Source organism: Athene noctua, chromosome 24, assembly GCF_965140245.1.
Source record: "Athene noctua chromosome 24, bAthNoc1.hap1.1, whole genome shotgun sequence".
Classification (NCBI taxonomy): domain Eukaryota; kingdom Metazoa; phylum Chordata; class Aves; order Strigiformes; family Strigidae; genus Athene; species Athene noctua.
In genome coordinates this window covers 4644721-4662079 of record NC_134060.1, presented here as the reverse complement: position 1 = coordinate 4662079, position 17359 = coordinate 4644721, and the positions used below count along the sequence as shown (strand labels likewise).

Genomic DNA, 17359 nt, shown 5'->3' with positions numbered 1-17359 from the left:
GTGGGGGTTTTTCCGGCTGTTCGAGCTCCCCTGCCATAGGGTCCCGGCTGTTCCAGGTGAACGAGGTGGCTGTGAGACCTCGTCCCCATCACTGTTCGCACTTCGCCTTCCCACTGAGGTGGAGCGCCAGCCAGGGGGGAACTTTTTAAGCCATTCCCAGCTTTGACAAAGACAGAACCTCGGCAGAGCCCAGGCTCCTGCATCCCTTCCCGGGGCTGTGCTGGCGTAAGGGTGTGTTGGGAGGGGAAGAGCCGTTTGTCTCACTTTGCAGGGGGAAGAAGGCAGAAGGCTGGTCCTTTTGCAGAGGCAGGATCGTCCCGTTGCAGCCCTGAGGTGCCGGCTGGGTATCCTGGCACAGCTCTGCCCACCCTGAGCCCCCCACGGAGAAAGGGGCAGCACCTGCCTGTCCTGGGTCCCTGCCTGCACTGCAGTGGGGTTTTGGGGGGCTAATGGCTCTGTCCCCAGGGGAGGGGGCTCAGGGACATTTAAGCCCTGTGATTCTTTTTGCTGAGTTTCCTCAGGGGCTGAAGCCAAGCCCTCGGAGAGGAGCTGGTTCCCACCAGCATCCCACGGCCGGAGAGGGGGAAAAGGCTCAAGGCAGTGCTGGGGCGAGGACCTGCACCCCGACCCAAAAATCCCCCAGGAAACACCTTCCCACAGCTCCAGCAGCGCTTGCACCTTCTCCCCCCACCCCAGACGCACCCCCACGACCAGGGGTGCCCCGGGGCGGTCGGAGCTCCTCGCTTTTGGGCAATTGCAATGGGAGCGTGTTTCATCGCTGCAAATTAAAGCTCTGATTCAAGGAGGCTGTGACTCACCCCCTCGCCATCCAGCAAGCGCATCATCACTGGCCTTGCTCATGTGCTTAAAATACCTGAAGCCCAGGGTCCCCCCATGGCCCCGGGCTGGGACTTGGCTCTGCCATCGCACCCCAGGAGTCCCTGGCACAGACAAGGTGGCCGGGAATGTGGGGCTGGCGATGCGGTGGGGCCCGTGGGGCAGGCGATGCCGGGGGGCCCGTGACAGAACCGATTTGGTGGGTGCCATCTTGCGCCCCACACGGGATTTGGGGTGGCTCGTCCCCGGGATAGTGGTGCTGGCGGGGGGGACCCCAAAGCAGGAATGGGCAAAGCCAGGCCTTGGCTTTGTCCTCGCTAGAGGGGTGGCAGCAGCCCAGAGGCCGGGTGATGGTCACCCATCGTGGGCACAGAGGGGCAGCAGGAGCTCGCGGCAGCCCCGAGCTGCTGCCCGAGCATCTCACCCGCCCCACGTGCCGGCGAGCGTCACATGCAGCCGCCCTCTTGATTTCAGTCATACCTTTAATGGGAGAACTCACCAAACCGAGGCATTTCCAGGATATTCTTGTTTCTGTCTTCAAGGGTGAGTAACTTTTTTTAATGAGGGAGGACTAATGATCCCTCCAGGGATGGGCTGTCACCGCTGAGCCACTGCCAAAGCACACACAGCGCCAAGGCCGGGGGGGTGGATGGGCCCCGACGCGTGGCCCTGGCCCCACAGACCTGGCGGCGATGCCTTTTCCCTGTGCATGGCCCCCCCGTGCCCTGTACCCCCCCAGCACCTGGCTCCCCTGCTCCCTCCCAAAGCATGTCAGGGCCATGGTGGTGGCACCAAGGACGGGGAGAATGGAGGGACCCTGAGCAGCACGACCTTGTCCCTGCACACGCCTGTGCTGTTTATCCACCTTCCCATAACCCTGATCCATGGGGATTAAGGAGCTGCTGCCTCTGCAGCTGCAGGAATCTGCCCCGGCCAGGATGTCTGGGCTTCCCTGTGCCTCAGTTTCCCTCTGCGTGGTCCAGCACAAAGCCCAGGTTTGCAGCAAGGAGCAAATGGCCCCACAGCCGCACACCGCTGCACGAGCAGCGAGGACCGAGACCCCTCGGGAAAGGCCATGAAGTCACCCCTGCTGTCACCCTGTCACTATCTCCAGGCTCAGCAGCCCCCCAAAGCGGAGCTCCCTGACTGTTCCCCAACTTTCCCAAGAGGGCTTTTAGCGGGACGACCAGCGAGGGGATGCTGAGCAGCTGGCAGGTGATGGGACGGGGTGTGCTGGAGCTGCCACCACCTGCAGCTGAGCTCGAGTGTCACCAGGGGCCCCCAAACCCGAAGTGAAGGGATCAGCTGTGTTCTCTACCAGGCTCAAATTAATGGCATTGAGATGGGTCATCCCCTGCTGTGGCTTTAAAAGTCACACCAAGAAAAACAGCACGTGGTGTCACCGGGAAGCCACCGAGCCCAGGACACACAGAACGAGCGGCAAGGGGACTGAGGGGACAGGGACCTCCCTGGCCAGTGACGCCCTAGGGCAGATTTGAGGGGGCAGCTCAGTCCCTGTCCTGCCCTGGGGGCACATCAGTGCTGTGTCCCCCTCCCCATGCCCCAGCAGCGCCGTGTCCCCCCCAGCCCTCCCCGGGCAGCATTTTACAGCAGCCGGGGGAGATGACGGGCGCCATTCCCCAGCTCTGTGTCACCCACAGTAATAACACCCTGCGCTCCCTTTCATCTCAGGGCTTCCAAGGTGGCCCTCTCCGGGGCGAGGGCGTCCTGGCGTCATCACTTATCATTAATTCCAGGAAGCAGTCAGGGATGTGGTGGGGTCTGGGGGTCCCGGCTGGTGACACGAGGACCCCAGGCTGAGAGCAAAGTGACATCCCTCATGCTGGGCAGTAAACAAGGGTGCTCATCATGCAGCCGCTCTGCCTGCAACACCGAATTTGGCCTTGTTGGGGGCACTCGGGGCCATGGAGGCAGCTGGTGGCACAGCCCTGGGGACAGGGGTGTCCTGGCAGTGAGGGTCTGGGGACAGTGAGCAGCGGTGGCACCTCTGGGACGGGCTGTGTGGGAGTGAGTGGGGCTGGATGGGGGTGCAAGTGACCAGGAGGTGTCTGGGAGTGGTGTTTGCTGAGGGAGACTTTGGACACAGCCGATGACAAGGGCTCCACTTCCCAAACCCCCAGCCGGCATGGGGAGGCAGCATGTGCTTGGGGACAGTGGCATGTGTGTGGGGACAGCAGCACGTGTACATGGGACAGTGGCCATTCGCGTGGAGATGGCGACCCGTGTGCATGGGGATGGCAGGCAAATGCACGGGGACGAGGGGACGGGTGGCATCTGCATGGGGGCAGCTTGTGTCTGCATGGGGACGGCTGGTGTATGTGTGTGGGACATGCACAGAGCTGGCTGGTGTGTGCATGGGACGGCCAGTGCGGGCACGGGGACAGCTGCCATGGGCACGGGGACAGCCCGTATATGCATGGGGACAGCAGTGAGGGCACGGGGACAGCCTGGGACACGGCTGGCATGTGCATGGTGGCGATGCCGGGGGTGGCTGCTGTGGGATTGGGGCAGGAGGAATGCCCCCACCCCAACGGGGAGCATTGCTGCTCCCCTGGGGCGATGCTGGGTGACGTTGGTGGCTCTGGGAGAAGGGCTTGGTCTCTCTGCTTGCTCAGGGAGTTGGCACACACCCTGCTTAATGGCGGGTGGGACTGAGCCGGTCCCACGCAGGTCAGGGAGTCCCTGAGGTCTCTCTCCAGGTTGGGCTTTCACCTCCTGGCTTGCTCTCCCAGTTCCTCCAGCCCTTTCCCCCCAACTCCCCCACTGAGCAGCCCACGATGGGCCCCTCTCCATGCCCCTGGCAGCAGGGTGCCCTGTTCCTCCCCGTGCACACTCCAGGGCACGTCCCAGCTCCTCCCTGGGTGATTTCCTAGTGGGGTGAAGCCGGTGTTCCCCGAGCAGAACCGGGATGCTGCCAACCCCAGATCCATGGGGCGAGCAGGGCCACAGCACCCCTGAGCCCCCCCATCCCCCTGCCCAGCCCCCAGCGCACCCTCACAACCCCAAAGGGGCTTTTCAACCCTCATGCCATCACCCAGGAGGCAGGATCCACCCGCATTTCACCCCAAGACAGGTGATTATTCCCTAATTGCAAACAAAACAAACAAATAAAGCCCAGGCTGGCCCTTGCTGAGCTGGAAGGAAACGGCCTTGGTGCCATTCCCAGCCCTGGGTTTGCTGCTGGCGGCTCTTTGGGATAATCATTTGGTGATGGATGTTAACGAGCAGCTCAGCCAGTCCGGCTGGAGCACGTCAGCTCTTTTTAATGGGCCGATGTTTTCTCTGGAGCCATCAGCACGCTGGTCCCTCTCGGCCCGGGCAGTGCCAGCCTCTATCTCCCGGCTAGTCACCAGGCCACCGGCTCTTCCCTCAAGGATCTGCAACACTTTGTTCATCCCATCGGCTCCGCGGCCGCATCCTGCCCCACTGCCCGGAGGTATCATGACTGGTGGGGTCCCCCACAGCACCCGGCCAGTCCTTCCTCCTGCACCTGAATCCCTCCAGCCGGACCCCGGGAATGGGCCAGTTGGGTGGATCCTGATCCCTAAAGCCACTTGGGCCCTCTGAGCATCTTGGGAAACTCTTCCTGATCCAGCTTTTTTGCCAAGGGGTTTTGCAACGAGAGGCAGCTGCCTGATTTTTTATCAAGTTCCTTGGAAAACCACTTTCCATCAGGCGTCCCCTCCTCCCGTGCCTCAATTCGGAGCCTCGTGGGGAGTAACGAGGAGCAGCATTTAATCCTGACGGATATGCCTGGTGGAACCACACAATGACATCAGTGGGAGCCAGAGAGCAAAATGCTGGCCTGAGGAGTGTCCCCACGCAGGGACCCCAGTGGAGGGGACTCCAGACCCCACGGGGACCCCTCAGGCTGTTGCATCACGGGGTGGGGAGGATTTTAGAGGAGACCAGGGCTCAGGGGCCCCTCCTCTCCTTTCCATCCCCAGCTGTGGGTCCTCCTAAACACCCCATTTCCCCCCAAACCAAAATCCCCCCATCGCTCAGTTATTCTTTCCGCAGCCAACTCCAGCTTCCAGCAGCAGACCCCCGGGACATGAGAGAGGACAAGGTGCTGCCATCGAGCCCCGGCTTCAGAGTCAGACTTTGCAGCGTCCAGGAGCTCTGCAATGGCCTTTCCCGTAGTGAAATGCCCCAGGCTGGGGGTCTGGGGAAGTTCCAGGGCTGCTTTTGCAATAAATCCCAGTGAGGATCAGCGCTGGCTCGTTCCCTGACCTGGCTTTTAAGGCTGGATCCCAGCTCCAAGCAGGAACTGGGGGAATGGGAGCGGCAGCTGCAGATGCAGAGCCTGGAGCCGTGCCCGTCCGTCCGCGGGACCCCGGGGCATCGGGCACCGGCTCGGCGGGGAGGCGCCTCCTGGAAATATCTGCGGGATTAAACGCCGCGGAGAAATGAGCTCTTCAAAGTGATGGGAATTGTGGGGATGAAAGGAAACGAGCGCCGGGAACACGGCTGGCCTGGGGAGGAGGTGGTGGCTTGGCCCGCAGCGGGGCCACGTGGTGGGTTTTAGGGGCTGGGGTTGAACTCTCAGGGCTGGGAGCACCCGGCATAAGGCTGCGGGCCGGTGGGCTCCGTCCCCCGGGGTGTCTCCCCCCGGAGCGTGACCCCGTGTGTCCCCGAGGTGGGGGGACACACGGAGCCATTGCTCCCCCAGCAGCCGGCTGGCGCGGGGGACGGGGGGTCCCTGGGGAGACTGGCGGCCAGGGAGAGAGCGCCCGGGGTGAAGGCAGCGTCATGCCGGGGGGGCACCGGGCCGGGGGTGTCGATGCGGTACCGGGCCCCGGAGCATCAGTGCGGCCCCCGCCATGGCGCCTCAAGGCGCGGCCCGGGCCGACCAATCAGCGCCGGGATTCCCGCACGCAGCGGGCCGCGCATGGAGGGGCGGGGCAATCCGTAGTATCCCCGCCCCTTCGCCCTTTCTCCCCGCCTCTTTCCCTATTCGCTCCTCTGATTGGCGTTCAGCTCAGCCCCCAGCTTCCCCTTGGGCCTATGAAAGCGCCGGGGGAGCGGCGAGGCCGGGCAGGGATTGGCGGCGGGGCCGGGCCAATGGGGGCGCGGCGGCGGGGCCTATATAAGGCGGCGGCGGGGCGCGGGGCAGCGCAGTGCTCAGCGTAGCCGGCGGCGGGCGGGGAGCGGTGCGGGCCGGATCGTTGCAGCGACCCCCTCCGGGCACCGACCGCGCCTCCCCGCCTCCGCCCCGTGGGAAACGCCCCTCAGAAACACCTTTTTTTGTTTGGGTTTTTTTGCGCTTGTTTGTTTGTTGGGTTGGTTTTGATTTTTTTTTTTTTTTAAATTTTTCCTCCCGTTTCCTTTCCCGACCCGGCACTTCCGGCTGGTTTCCGGGCCGTTTCCGGGTGACTTGAGCTCCTCTTCCGGTGGCGTTTCAACCCGGGGAGGGCGATGCTGGTGGCGGCAGCGGCGGGGCCCGCTCCGGGCGCCTCGGAGCAGCGCGGTGGAGGAGGAGGAGGCCGCTTCAGCGTCCTGTCGTGGGAGCAGGTGCAGCGCCTGGACCAGATCCTGGGCGAGGCCGTGCCCATCCACGGCCGCGGGAACTTCCCCACGCTCTCGGTGCGGCCCCGCACCATCGTCCAGGTGAGGCCCGGGGAGGCGGCGGTGGGCCCCGGGGAGGGGAAGGGGGCTGGGGGGGGGATGGGTACAGGCCGCCCTCCGCCGCCTCGTTGGACTCTGCCCCGCTCCCGCGTGGGTCAGGGAGAAAATAAAACTGCTGAGGCGGCGGTAAGCGGGGCCGCCGGGCCCCGAGCCAGCCCGGCCGGGCACCCTCTGCTCCCCCCTCCCCGCCACCCCCCCCCCCGGCTCAGGACAGAGCGTCCGGCCAGGCCGGGTGCGGGTCCCCCCGGGGGGCTGAGGATGCTCCGGGGTGTGTGGGGGTAAAAGCCGGGAGCAGTGCGGAGGGGAGCCGGCCCCCATCGGACCGGGGGGCTGGGCGCTCGGTTGCCCCCCCCTTTCCCGTCCTGGCTATCTCGGGGTGGCTGGGGGGGGTGTTGCTGCCTGCCCTGGGCTCTGTTCTGCCCGCGGTCGTAGGCAGAAATACCTAAAGACCCTCCTGGAAACAGCCTCCTCTAGAAAAATCACGCGTGGTTAAAATTCGTGCCTGGTCCCCAATGTCGCTGTAGTTCGTGTCACAGATCCCGCTTGGCTTCTTCTCAGCCCTAGAATCCTTCTTTTTTTGAGTTGGTTTGGTGGCCTGGGAGGTGTGAAATGCGTGTGGCCGAGGCCCAGTGGCTTTTTGAAGCTGCTGCTGCTGTGAAATGGCTTCGTGCTGGTGGACATGTTGGGCTTGTGCGTTGTGAGAGGCAGTTATTAATTTAAATGCCAGATCAAATGTCAGTGTCCTTTGATTCCTGTCACACTGACTGTATCCTCCAGAGTCTGCCTAAGACTTCATCTTGTTAAAGAGTTCCTGTTAGTTTAACCATAAAGTAATAACTGTGTTTAATATTAAACTTAACAATGTAGTTCAAATAAGCTGATGCATATTCATGTTTGGGAGGCAACTTCATTCCTCAGTAATGACTCATCAAATGTAAAATCGGGCATGTTAGCTTCTAATTAAAAAGGCTATTCACAAAGCTAAAACCCAACTGGCTTTCACAATAAACTAATCACTAGGATTTTGAAGCCTCAGCTGCTTGAAGTATTTCTACTTAAGCCTAGAAAATGGAAAGGTGACATTTGAAAGACACTTTGCTGCATGGAAGTCTCAGCTGATTTCAAATTCCTCGAGTTCCTGCTGCATCTGTCGAGGGCAAAACTGCTAAATATTTGCTGCTAAAGCTTTAAACTGAATGACGGATGAGAGCTACTGTCAGGACACTGCCCTTGGGTTGTGCAAGGCCGGTGAAGCTCAGGGCTGGTAAAAGCCCGGCGCGGTGCAGCATCAGATGTTCCACCAGTTATTACTGTTTGGTTCCACAAGACTGAAGCCATTCGGTGTCAGAGCTGCTGAAAAGGATGTTGCCACTAGCAACTTCAAACACTAAATAACTGAGGGCTGTAATTCTGACCGACCGCGCTGGCAGACCCTGTATTTAGGGCTGACTAATCTGAAACAAGTAACCTAAAAGGCAGTTATTTATTGCACGCTCTTGTTGTTGTGGGAGGTGGGAAGCGGCAGGTCGGGACGCAGCAGGGTTTGCTCCCTGCCTGGCTGTCAGAGTCAATTATGTGAACCACACGTAACGTGAGGTGCTGTTTTGGGAAGCAGGTCAGCAGCTGCCTAACCCTCTAAATATCCAACCCCCTGGGGAAAAAAACCCACATACCTGAACCCACGGGCTGCAGCCAGGGAGATGTGCTTCAGGTTGAGACTGGTAGGCTGAAGCCCGCTGTCCTCAGGGGAAGGGCCAAGGCTCGCTGCTCTCTGGTGCTCTGCAGGTTGGAGGTGTGTTGGGTGATTTGGGACGAGACTGATTTGAGCAGTTGGAATTTCTACCCCCCTCTGCCCTTTCTGACTACATCTTGCATGGGCTGATCTGTAAACCTAGGGAGCTCCAGAAAGCCTGAAGCTCACGGGTCAGAAATGCTGCGGGGCCTGAGCTGTGCCCAGAAAGGGCTTAAGCAGATGTTCTTCGGGGCTAGGAAATTAATCTGCAATGAGATCTTCTCGCCACACTAGTCCTAGCCCTGCATCTAACACTTTTGTGACCTAGATCTTGTCTTGCTAAGCCTGATAGCACACAACTCTTAACTCCACCAGTAGTACTGGAGCTGTGCCTGGGGTGAGTGAGTCCAGTGACTGATCGGCTGGCAACCAGTGCACACCAGGAACTCCCCTGGGTCAACTGCACGATATTTGTTCTATAGGGGGGGATAACCCCGTGTCCCTTCTAGGAGTAAATTCACTTTTCAAACTATCTGCATTTGCAAACAACTGCTTTCATGGCTGGCTTGGTCGTTCTGGTGGGGACTTCCGATGGTGAATAGCTTGCTGGTTAACTGTTGCCTGACATGTGACTGTCACCATTCAGTTGGCAAGCAGCCTGGGCACATTTCTAGCCTGAGCAGCAGTGGCTTATGTCAGGGAGTAACAGGGGAAACACCAGCGGAGAAGCTGCATCATGAGTCTTAAAACCTCCAAGTTTAAAAGCTCTCATCAGCTTGCACCAAGGTAACTTCTGTTTGCACAGGGACCTTGAGCAGCAGAAGTTTGCTGGCGTGGCCTCTTAGTTGGGCCACCGAGAGGTCTGTGACGTGCTGAGGATTGCATACCGCAGTCCTTCACCTTTTCTGTATTGTTTCTTCTAAACAGAACTCGGAGGGGCGGTTTTATAGCTGCTGAGACTCACTGGTGCTGCAATACTGACGTCCCCAGAACTGTCTGCTCAGCGCCGTGTCAACCAAGCAGAGGTTTTGGCCCCTCTGATAAAGTTTTGAATTTCAGTGAGGCCTCTCAAACTAGGGCAGCCTCTCAAGGCTGAGTAGCCCAGTCAAACTGGCTTCTAGTGATGTAATTTGTCCATTTGTATCCCAAGCTTTGGCTCTTTCAAGCTCTAGCCTTGCATCTAGCACTGGGGGAGCAGGCTGGCTAGCTGGGACTCCCATGACAGCGGGTAATTGTCAGAGAGAAACATGAAAGTAGGATGAGAGATGGGAAGAGCTTCTGGTGGAAGATGTGAACTTAATCTTCCTGGGATCTTTGCGCTCAGTTAAACTCAAATTATAAGCTGGTGTCCAGATAGTTTATTTTATGGTCTCAGGGTTATTTCAGCCTCCTGCATGTTAAGTAATCAGGCAAGTGATTCAGCTTCACTCTAAATGAACAAAGCTTTGGAGGTACTGGTGGGTGTGCCAGGACTGAGCAGGCAGCATTAAAATCACCAGAGTAACACCCGTAAGATGAAAGCTGCCTCTTGTGCTTGATAGCATGCCAAGTTCATCACGAAGCTCTGACACACTGGAAATTGTTAGGATACACTTACTAGTTAGGACATGAACTTGCATACGCCTGGCTGGGGCTTTTGAACAGTTCTGGCATCTTGATTTGCCTTTAATGAATCTTGACAGGCAAAGGGGATGGCTAAAAGGAGTGAGCCACCCTGATTAAATCAACAGGGACTGCTGCAGACTGTGCTGCTGCCTTGTATTTGGAGTCTTGTTTTCGGATCAGCTGGTCTTAGCTGGCTGGAAGGGCTGGTTGCAACCGTGGGGGGATGAAGGGGGCAGAGAGCACCCTCAAGAATGGGTTCAGATAACCTCGCTGCTTTGGGGGGGCAAGGAAGGGAAGAGCAAGCAGCTGTACTGGAAGCAGAAACAGCTGGCTGTGGCAGTAAGAGCCCTCTAATGCAAGGGAATAAGTCAAGGAGATCCACCCCTGGCTGCTGGCAAGACTCTGGATGCTTTCCAAAGTGACCTATTTCTGATGGATTAGCTTTTTATTTCCCTGGCTTGCACTGGAGCGACCCATATAAGTGCAGGGAGTGAATCCTGCTGCTGTAACCAGACTGCTCCAAGAATGCTTTCTTGCTTCTCACTGACTCTCTTTATGCCTCAGGTTGTCCGCAGTCGTCTGGAGAAGAAAGGAATCGCAGTCCATAATGTAAGGTTGAATGGCTCAGCGGCTAGTCACGTTCTGCATCAAGACAGTGGCTTGGGGTACAAAGACCTAGATCTCATCTTCGGTGTAGATCTGAAGACCGAAGATGTCTTCCAGCTTGTTAAAGATGTGGTCATGGACTGCCTTCTTGACTTCCTCCCAGAAGGTGTCAACAAAGACAAGATCACCCCCATGACTCTGAAGGAGGCGTACGTGCAGAAGCTTGTGAAGGTGTGCAACGAGACTGACCGCTGGAGCCTCATCTCGCTCTCCAACAACAGCGGGAAGAACGTGGAATTGAAATTCGTGGACTCTCTCAGACGGCAGTTCGAGTTCAGCGTGGACTCCTTCCAGATCATCCTGGATTCGCTTCTGCTGTTTGGGGAGTGTTCAGAGAACCCCATGGCTGAAAACTTCCACCCCACGGTCACAGGGGAGAGCATGTACGGGGACTTTGAGGAGGCAATGGACCATCTCCGGAACAGGGTCATCGCCACGAGGAACCCGGAGGAGATCAGAGGTGGGGGGCTTCTGAAGTATTGCAACCTCTTGGTGAGGGGGTTTAAGCCCAAATCGGAAGTGGATATGAAGGCACTACAGAGATACATGTGCTCCAGGTTTTTCATAGACTTCTCCGACATCGGTGAGCAGCAGCGGAAGCTGGAGTGCTACCTTCAGAGCCACTTTGTTGGGATGGAGAGCAAAAGATATGACTATTTGATGACCCTCCACAGGGTGGTCAATGAGAGCACAGTCTGCCTCATGGGACACGAAAGGAGGCAGACCCTAAACCTCATTGCCATGCTGGCTGTGAGAGTCCTGGCTGAGCAGAACATCATCCCCACGGTCACAAACGTTACCTGCTACTACCAGCCAGCTCCTTATGTCAGTGAAATAAACTTCAACTACTATGTCACCCATGTGCAGCCCTTCCTGCCTTGCAATCAGTCTTACCCAACGTGGCTTCCCTGTAACTGAGCCAGGACAAACTTCAGGGTCTGTCCTCCAAGGTATTTCCTTGCCTTGGGGAATGGGGAGGGGGGGTGGGGGGTGGGGGGAAGAAAAAAAAAAACCACACAACAACCAACCAAAAGACAAACCTTCCTAGAACTGCAACAAAAGGAAACTTCCTGGACTCTTGCTTGAGTGTCTTGTTCCTGGGGTTGTTGGAACGAGGCCTGTCTGCTGTACACTGTGATGGGAAGTGCAGTGTTATGGAAACTAGATGACCTGGACGTTTACGGGAAGACTCGATCGCTTACTGAATTCTGGAGGCAATGGGGGAGGGTGGGGGTGTGTGAGGGGAGACTGTAGAATTACACTAAGGTAGAGCTGCACTGCCCTGAAATGGATCTGAATTGTGTTTTTTAGTGCGGGAGGTGTTATGGGTGTGCAGACTTGTGGTTTCTGAAGATAGAAGCCAGAGTGGCTAATTCCTCTGAAGGACCAAAGAATCCTGTTTAAGTGCCTGTAACAATATAAACACAACTGTACTGTAAACCTTATTTTTTTTGCAGGGGCTGACATCCTAAGAGCTTGAGTGAGGATGTCTGAAGAGGAAGATGTTTCTGTTTTGGGGTGGGGGGGTGGGGAGGGTCGTAAGATCATTTCTAGTAACCTCGCTGAAGCAAGAATGGGATCGCAGGTTACATGTCGCTGAGGTTTTTTGGCATGGCTTTGCTGCCTGTGAAGGACCAGCTGTAGCAAATAGCTGTCAAAGTGGAGTTGCATAAACAGGGGTGGGCTTTGACTGACTATGTGTAAATGCCTAAAACTGGGGACACCGGGGTGGGGGGGAGTGCATGGTGGAAAATGCTGTGCAGAGCTTTATGGAGAAAAGGCAGCAGGGACCTACAGAATTTATTCAAGCTCCCAAGTCTGCAGTGCCAAAATGTAATCATGTACATAAACCATGAGGCAGAAGATCTGTCCAGGAGCCTGCCCCAGGCTACTGTACCTAATCATGTATTTTCTAGGGGAATTTGAAATGCTGCTTTTTTTTTTTTGGCATGCAGTGTGGTTTTAATGCACAAAGCCAGAGGCCAGCTGGGTTATCTGGGAAGATGAGGCTTGTCCTTTGAAGCACAAACCAACTAGTTCATTAGTCAGTCATCTCTGGCTGTTGCTCTGATGGAGGCTGGAGCCTGTGTCCTCCTAGGAGATAGGCAGACCTCTTCCAGCCTCTGGCCTCCTACAGCTGGAGATCTTCCCTCTGCCCTTGGGCAGGTCCTGTCTTCAAAAGCAGCCTGTGTCCAGCGATGTGATTCCACATGTTAGCCACTGATAGCATTTGAAATTCATTCTCTAGCTAGAAATGGAGCTTGGGGGTTGGGAGGTTGTGCAAAAGTCAGTTGGCCTAAGGAGAAGGGGGGGAAAATATGTCTTTTCTCAACAAACCCTCTTGTATGTTGAGGATTTGGCGCTCTTAGTCAAATGTGGCTTTGAAGTTGTCGGGTGTCTAGAGCACAAACAGTGTTTCACTGCGGTGCCTGGATTGCCATGCCCGTTCTCGTGGAACATCATCTCAGACTTAACTATGCACGGAGGGAGAGGTGGGCGAGCAAGCAGGCACTCCCTGGAGATGCTGCTCTGGGAACACCGTGCCTTCATGGTGCTTCCTCCAAGGCTGACATACTTGAGTATCTTAACTTGGTGGTTTTTTTGTTGTTTTTTTGTGACAAAACTGTAATAGCTGGGCAGATTGAATGCGCTAATAAAGACTAGATCCTTGGAATGTGTATAGCCAGATTGCTACCTTTTTTGGGGTAGGGGTGATGTGGAATGGACATAAGGGGTGGGGGGGGAGTGATTTGGGGGCTCTTGCACTTAACATGGACTAACCAATTGGAAATTGGTCCAGCTTTGCTTCCCATCCAGTCAGAGCTGAAGAAGTGTCACTAACGATGTAGTTATTACAGGTTTAACTGCCTTCCTGTAGAACAGCTTTGCCTTCATGGTCAAGGCTGGTGTTTAGACTCTGCCACAGCCCGGTAACTCCCTGGTGCCCAGAGCCTAATCCCTGTGGTGGGAGCCTGAGATTTTTCCAGTGCAAGGTAAAACTGGTTTAAGGGCTGCTTTTGAGATCCTAAGTGTGTCACCTTCATGGCTTCAAGGAAATATTTTTTTTTTCTTGCATTTTAAACTTCAGATGAACATAGATGACATGTAGCATGCTTTTTTTTTTACAGGCTGCTTACCCTCTACCCACAGACACATAGACGCACTAAACTGAGATTCCCTCCTTCCCTTTAAGATGTCAAAAAGATTCCCTACAGCCAACAGCTCGACAGGGCAACTTACGTTGAGATTGCACTTTTGATTTACAGAGTGTGTGTGGTGGGACTCTTGTGAATGGGTTGAATCTGAATTTTTCTAGACCTTGCAGTGATACTGTGCTGCCTCCTGTGAGGGGGCAATTGGAAGATTCCAGTAGCTTGAATGGCACTTGATTTTGTTTTAAATGTCTTTTTCCTACACCTGTATCACTTGTCATGCAATGGGCTTGACATAGACTCACTAGATTCTTTAGAATCTGTTACAAATAAATACAGTGTATTCAAATCTGTTGGATTTTTTTTTTTGTTTGCTTATCCATCCGGGTAGTGTGGTGTTGAGATGGCTGACCCTACCCCCACCAAGAACCAGGCTCTAAACCAACTGGTTGCCTCGAGAGGAATGAGCCAAGATCCTGGGTCTGGACCTGGCCCAGCGCTACTTGTACGTCAGGCTGCTTTAGTCCCTCAAACCGAAGCAGCGCTGCAGCCCGGGGAGCGTGTAGCTGTTGGCAGGTCACTCCTGCGGCCGAGGGAGGCTTCTATTTATAACACTCCTTAGCGTTGTGCATCTTCCTTTTTCCTGGTGCTCCTCAAGTTGCTGGTGGGGGAGGGCAGCCCGATGTGGAGCCTGCTGGGTGTCGGTGGTGATCTGAGGTCGCTGTTGGTGGGGGCGGTACTGGGAGACTCGCTGCTGCTGCTGGCTTTCCATGACTTTGTTCTCTGCTGCTGATGGTCATGAACAGCAAAAAGGCTGCCTGAGTAATTCAGACTTGCTTGTTTTGTGTAGCTGACCCACCTGCAAAGTGGTTCCTCTTAAAAAGTGGAGGGTGAGGGGCTCTGAAAGGTTTATCTACCCAATAAAGCTTGGATCTGCTGATGTTCAGGCCAGATTCCCGGGTGGTGGCTGGAAGCTGGCTGCCTGTAGCTGGGTGCAAGCTCCTCCAGCTCTGGCTGCCCTCCAGTCTAAGATGAAGTTTCACTTCCCCTTGTCAACCTACAGGCAGTTCTGGTTCCACTGCAATGATCGAGCTGATGACGTGCCAGTCCCTCTTTGGGACAAACTTGCTGGCTCTGCATCTCCAAATTTCTTACAGTCTGGGGCCAAACTTCCCTCTGACAACAGGTCTGGGTTGTTCTTGCTGGGCTGGCACCGTGTAAGATCAAGTCCCTGTCACCTGCTTGAGTAGGACTCTGCTCTTGCAGAGCTGACTTCTCGCAAAACCCATTGCCAGTGAGATGGGATGTTTGCCTCTTGCTGGTGCACGACCCAGCACAAAGCTCCTGCCTTCCCTGAGTGTGTCTCGTGTATGGGAGTGACTCTAAAATATCTGCTTAGTTTGTCAGCTGTCTTCTCAGTGCCAGTGGTCGGTCCTGCCGATGGCTGTTGATGTTCTGGTGAATAAGCTGCCTCTGGATTTGTGACCCTGAGCAGAGCAGCAAAAGCCCTGACAGTCGGCTTGTCATTGTTGGAGCGGATCAGACTATACAAAGGGATGTTCGTGGAAAGTACTAGTTGTGATCAGAAAGGAGCTATCAATGTTTACAACTGAGATTTGGATCCCTCTTTTGTTAATTGTCAAATAAAAAAACAAACATATATTTTCTCACAGCCTGTAGTCTGTCATTATTTTTCTCTTTGAACAGAGAGTGATGGACAAGTCAGGATGTGCCCGAGTATCTGCTGGATGAGATTTGGTCTCTAGCGATGGGTGTGTTGGTGTGTGCTGGGTGCCTGAGTGTGTTTCTCTTGGCCTTGGCTTTGCAGGTTTGCTCTGAGGAAGGACGTGTGTTGGGCTGTTTGTGGCTCTGCCCCAGTAATTCCCTATATTTAAGCCACTGGTTTTATGCCTGTGGTGGACTGGTTTGGGTTATGCTGGCAGTGCCCAGCTCAGATAACTGGTCAGGAGTGGAGAAGTCCATGGCGCAGCTGGCGCGTGAGCACAGCACGAACCCTGCAGCACCTCTGCAGAGGGCTGCCGGGTGATCGATGCCTTGAGATGCATCCAAAAACATTCCGTGGTGTATCAGCCAGATCCTTTCCAGGGCTTGTGGTGCAGGCTTTACATCTACAGACCTGCCCACAGCAGCTTTTCTCCTGGAAGGACACCTGGCCGAGCTCCAAAATCACTGAAACGGGAGGAATTTGTCTTGAATCTCCAGAATGCAAGAAGCATCTTGCTCCAACCTTCCTGCTTTCAGCTGTCCTTAATCTGTTGGCTCAATGCCGAGGGTGGCACCGTCTATATGCAGGCGGGTAGCTAGACCCAGCATGGCATCCAAATTGTATCTCAGTTGCTTTAATTAGCCTCTCTCTTGTAGTACGCCAGTGTTTCTACCCATTTTCCCTCCTCCTCGGTAGCCGCTCGGGCAGCGCGGGTGTTAACTCTGCTATTTGAGATCATGCAGAATGAGAGAACAGTCTGTCTGTGCGGCTCCTCTTTCCATTTATAGCTGTGTTTAGGCGATCCAGCACACGGACCCTTGTGCTCTGACGCCTGGTGCCAAGCACGGGACAAATGCTTCATTGATATGTACATACCGGGAGGGCAGCTTGCTCCCGGCGGGGCTGTGGCAGCGGGGTTGGGATGGAGCTGAGCTGCTGGAGAATGGCACAAACTCAGTTGCCTTTGCTGCGGTCCTGAGCCCCGGGGTAGAAGCTGAGCCTTGCGGGGGTGAAGGCTGAGAGTGAGAAACAGGCGGCGTGCAACTTGTGCCCTGTCATTGAACCCTCCTGTCTTATCTCCTGGCCCTGGTTGCTGTCCGCTGGAGGTTCTGGTCCAGGCTTTTGTTTTACAAGTCAGATTTCAGCTTATGTTAGAGCTGCTGTGGAGGTGGAGAAGCGTTTAAAAGGCTTTTTTTTTTTTTTTCTTCTGTTCACGGGGTATTTGTGCTGTTCAGCTCCAAATGCAGTTTGCAGACCTTTCTGCTAGCGGCAAGGAGGCGCAGTGGGAAGCTCTGTGAAACCCCTGGGTCAACCACCTTCTCCCACCTCTGACTTCTTGCATCCAGCCTCGAATCAGAAGCTCAGTTGTTCCCTCCTGAGCCATCACAAGAAGAGATCAGCCTGCGCAGAACCTCTCGCCTGTGCCGCAGCAGTCCAGTTCCCCTCAAAAAACGCACGTGCTTCGGCAAAAGTTAAGGCTGGCTCGCAGGGTGCCGGGTCTTTCCTGCTCCTTCTAGCAGCTCCTGCTTGGGTGGAGCGAGCCACGGCATTGGCCATGGCCACTGAGAGCCCCACGTGTGCCAAGCGCCCGGCTGCCGCGCCGGTAGAAGCTGCGGTCACGTTGCTGCTCCCTTATCTGGGTGGATCCCAGTGCCCGGCCACACATTTCAGCTTGTAGAAACTTGATGGCTCTGAAAAATTTGATTGAAATCATCTGCTGGCATCCCAAGTTATTCAGGGGAATGACTGACAGCTGTCTCAAAGTCATGTCTGCTTAGGAAGGGAGGGAAAAAATGTCAATATGTGGCCTTGAGCTGTTGCACAACTGAACCATGAGATGGGCCAGGGATGGGGTGTCCTTGCACCCCCTTACCCCAACCCGCTGCACGTCCCTTCAGCGATGCCAATGGCATTTCCAGGAGAGAGGAGGACTTGTAGGTGGGACCGTGGGTTTGGAGCCAGGCATTAGGCTGGAGCAGTGCCAGGGGAGGT

The 17359-nt window shown here is 55.7% G+C and overlaps 1 protein-coding gene across 1 annotated transcript; it reads left to right on the top strand.

Annotated features, from left to right (window-relative positions):
* Positions 1–5997: 5997 nt before the first annotated feature.
* Positions 5998–11445, top strand: TENT5B (terminal nucleotidyltransferase 5B). The gene is made up of 2 exons (XM_074926077.1): positions 5998–6468; positions 10388–11445. The coding sequence occupies exons 1-2, from the start codon at positions 6277–6279 to the stop codon at positions 11405–11407; spliced, it is 1212 nt and encodes a 403-aa protein (XP_074782178.1). The 5' UTR covers positions 5998–6276; the 3' UTR covers positions 11408–11445.
* The last annotated feature ends 5914 nt before the right edge of the window (positions 11446–17359 follow it).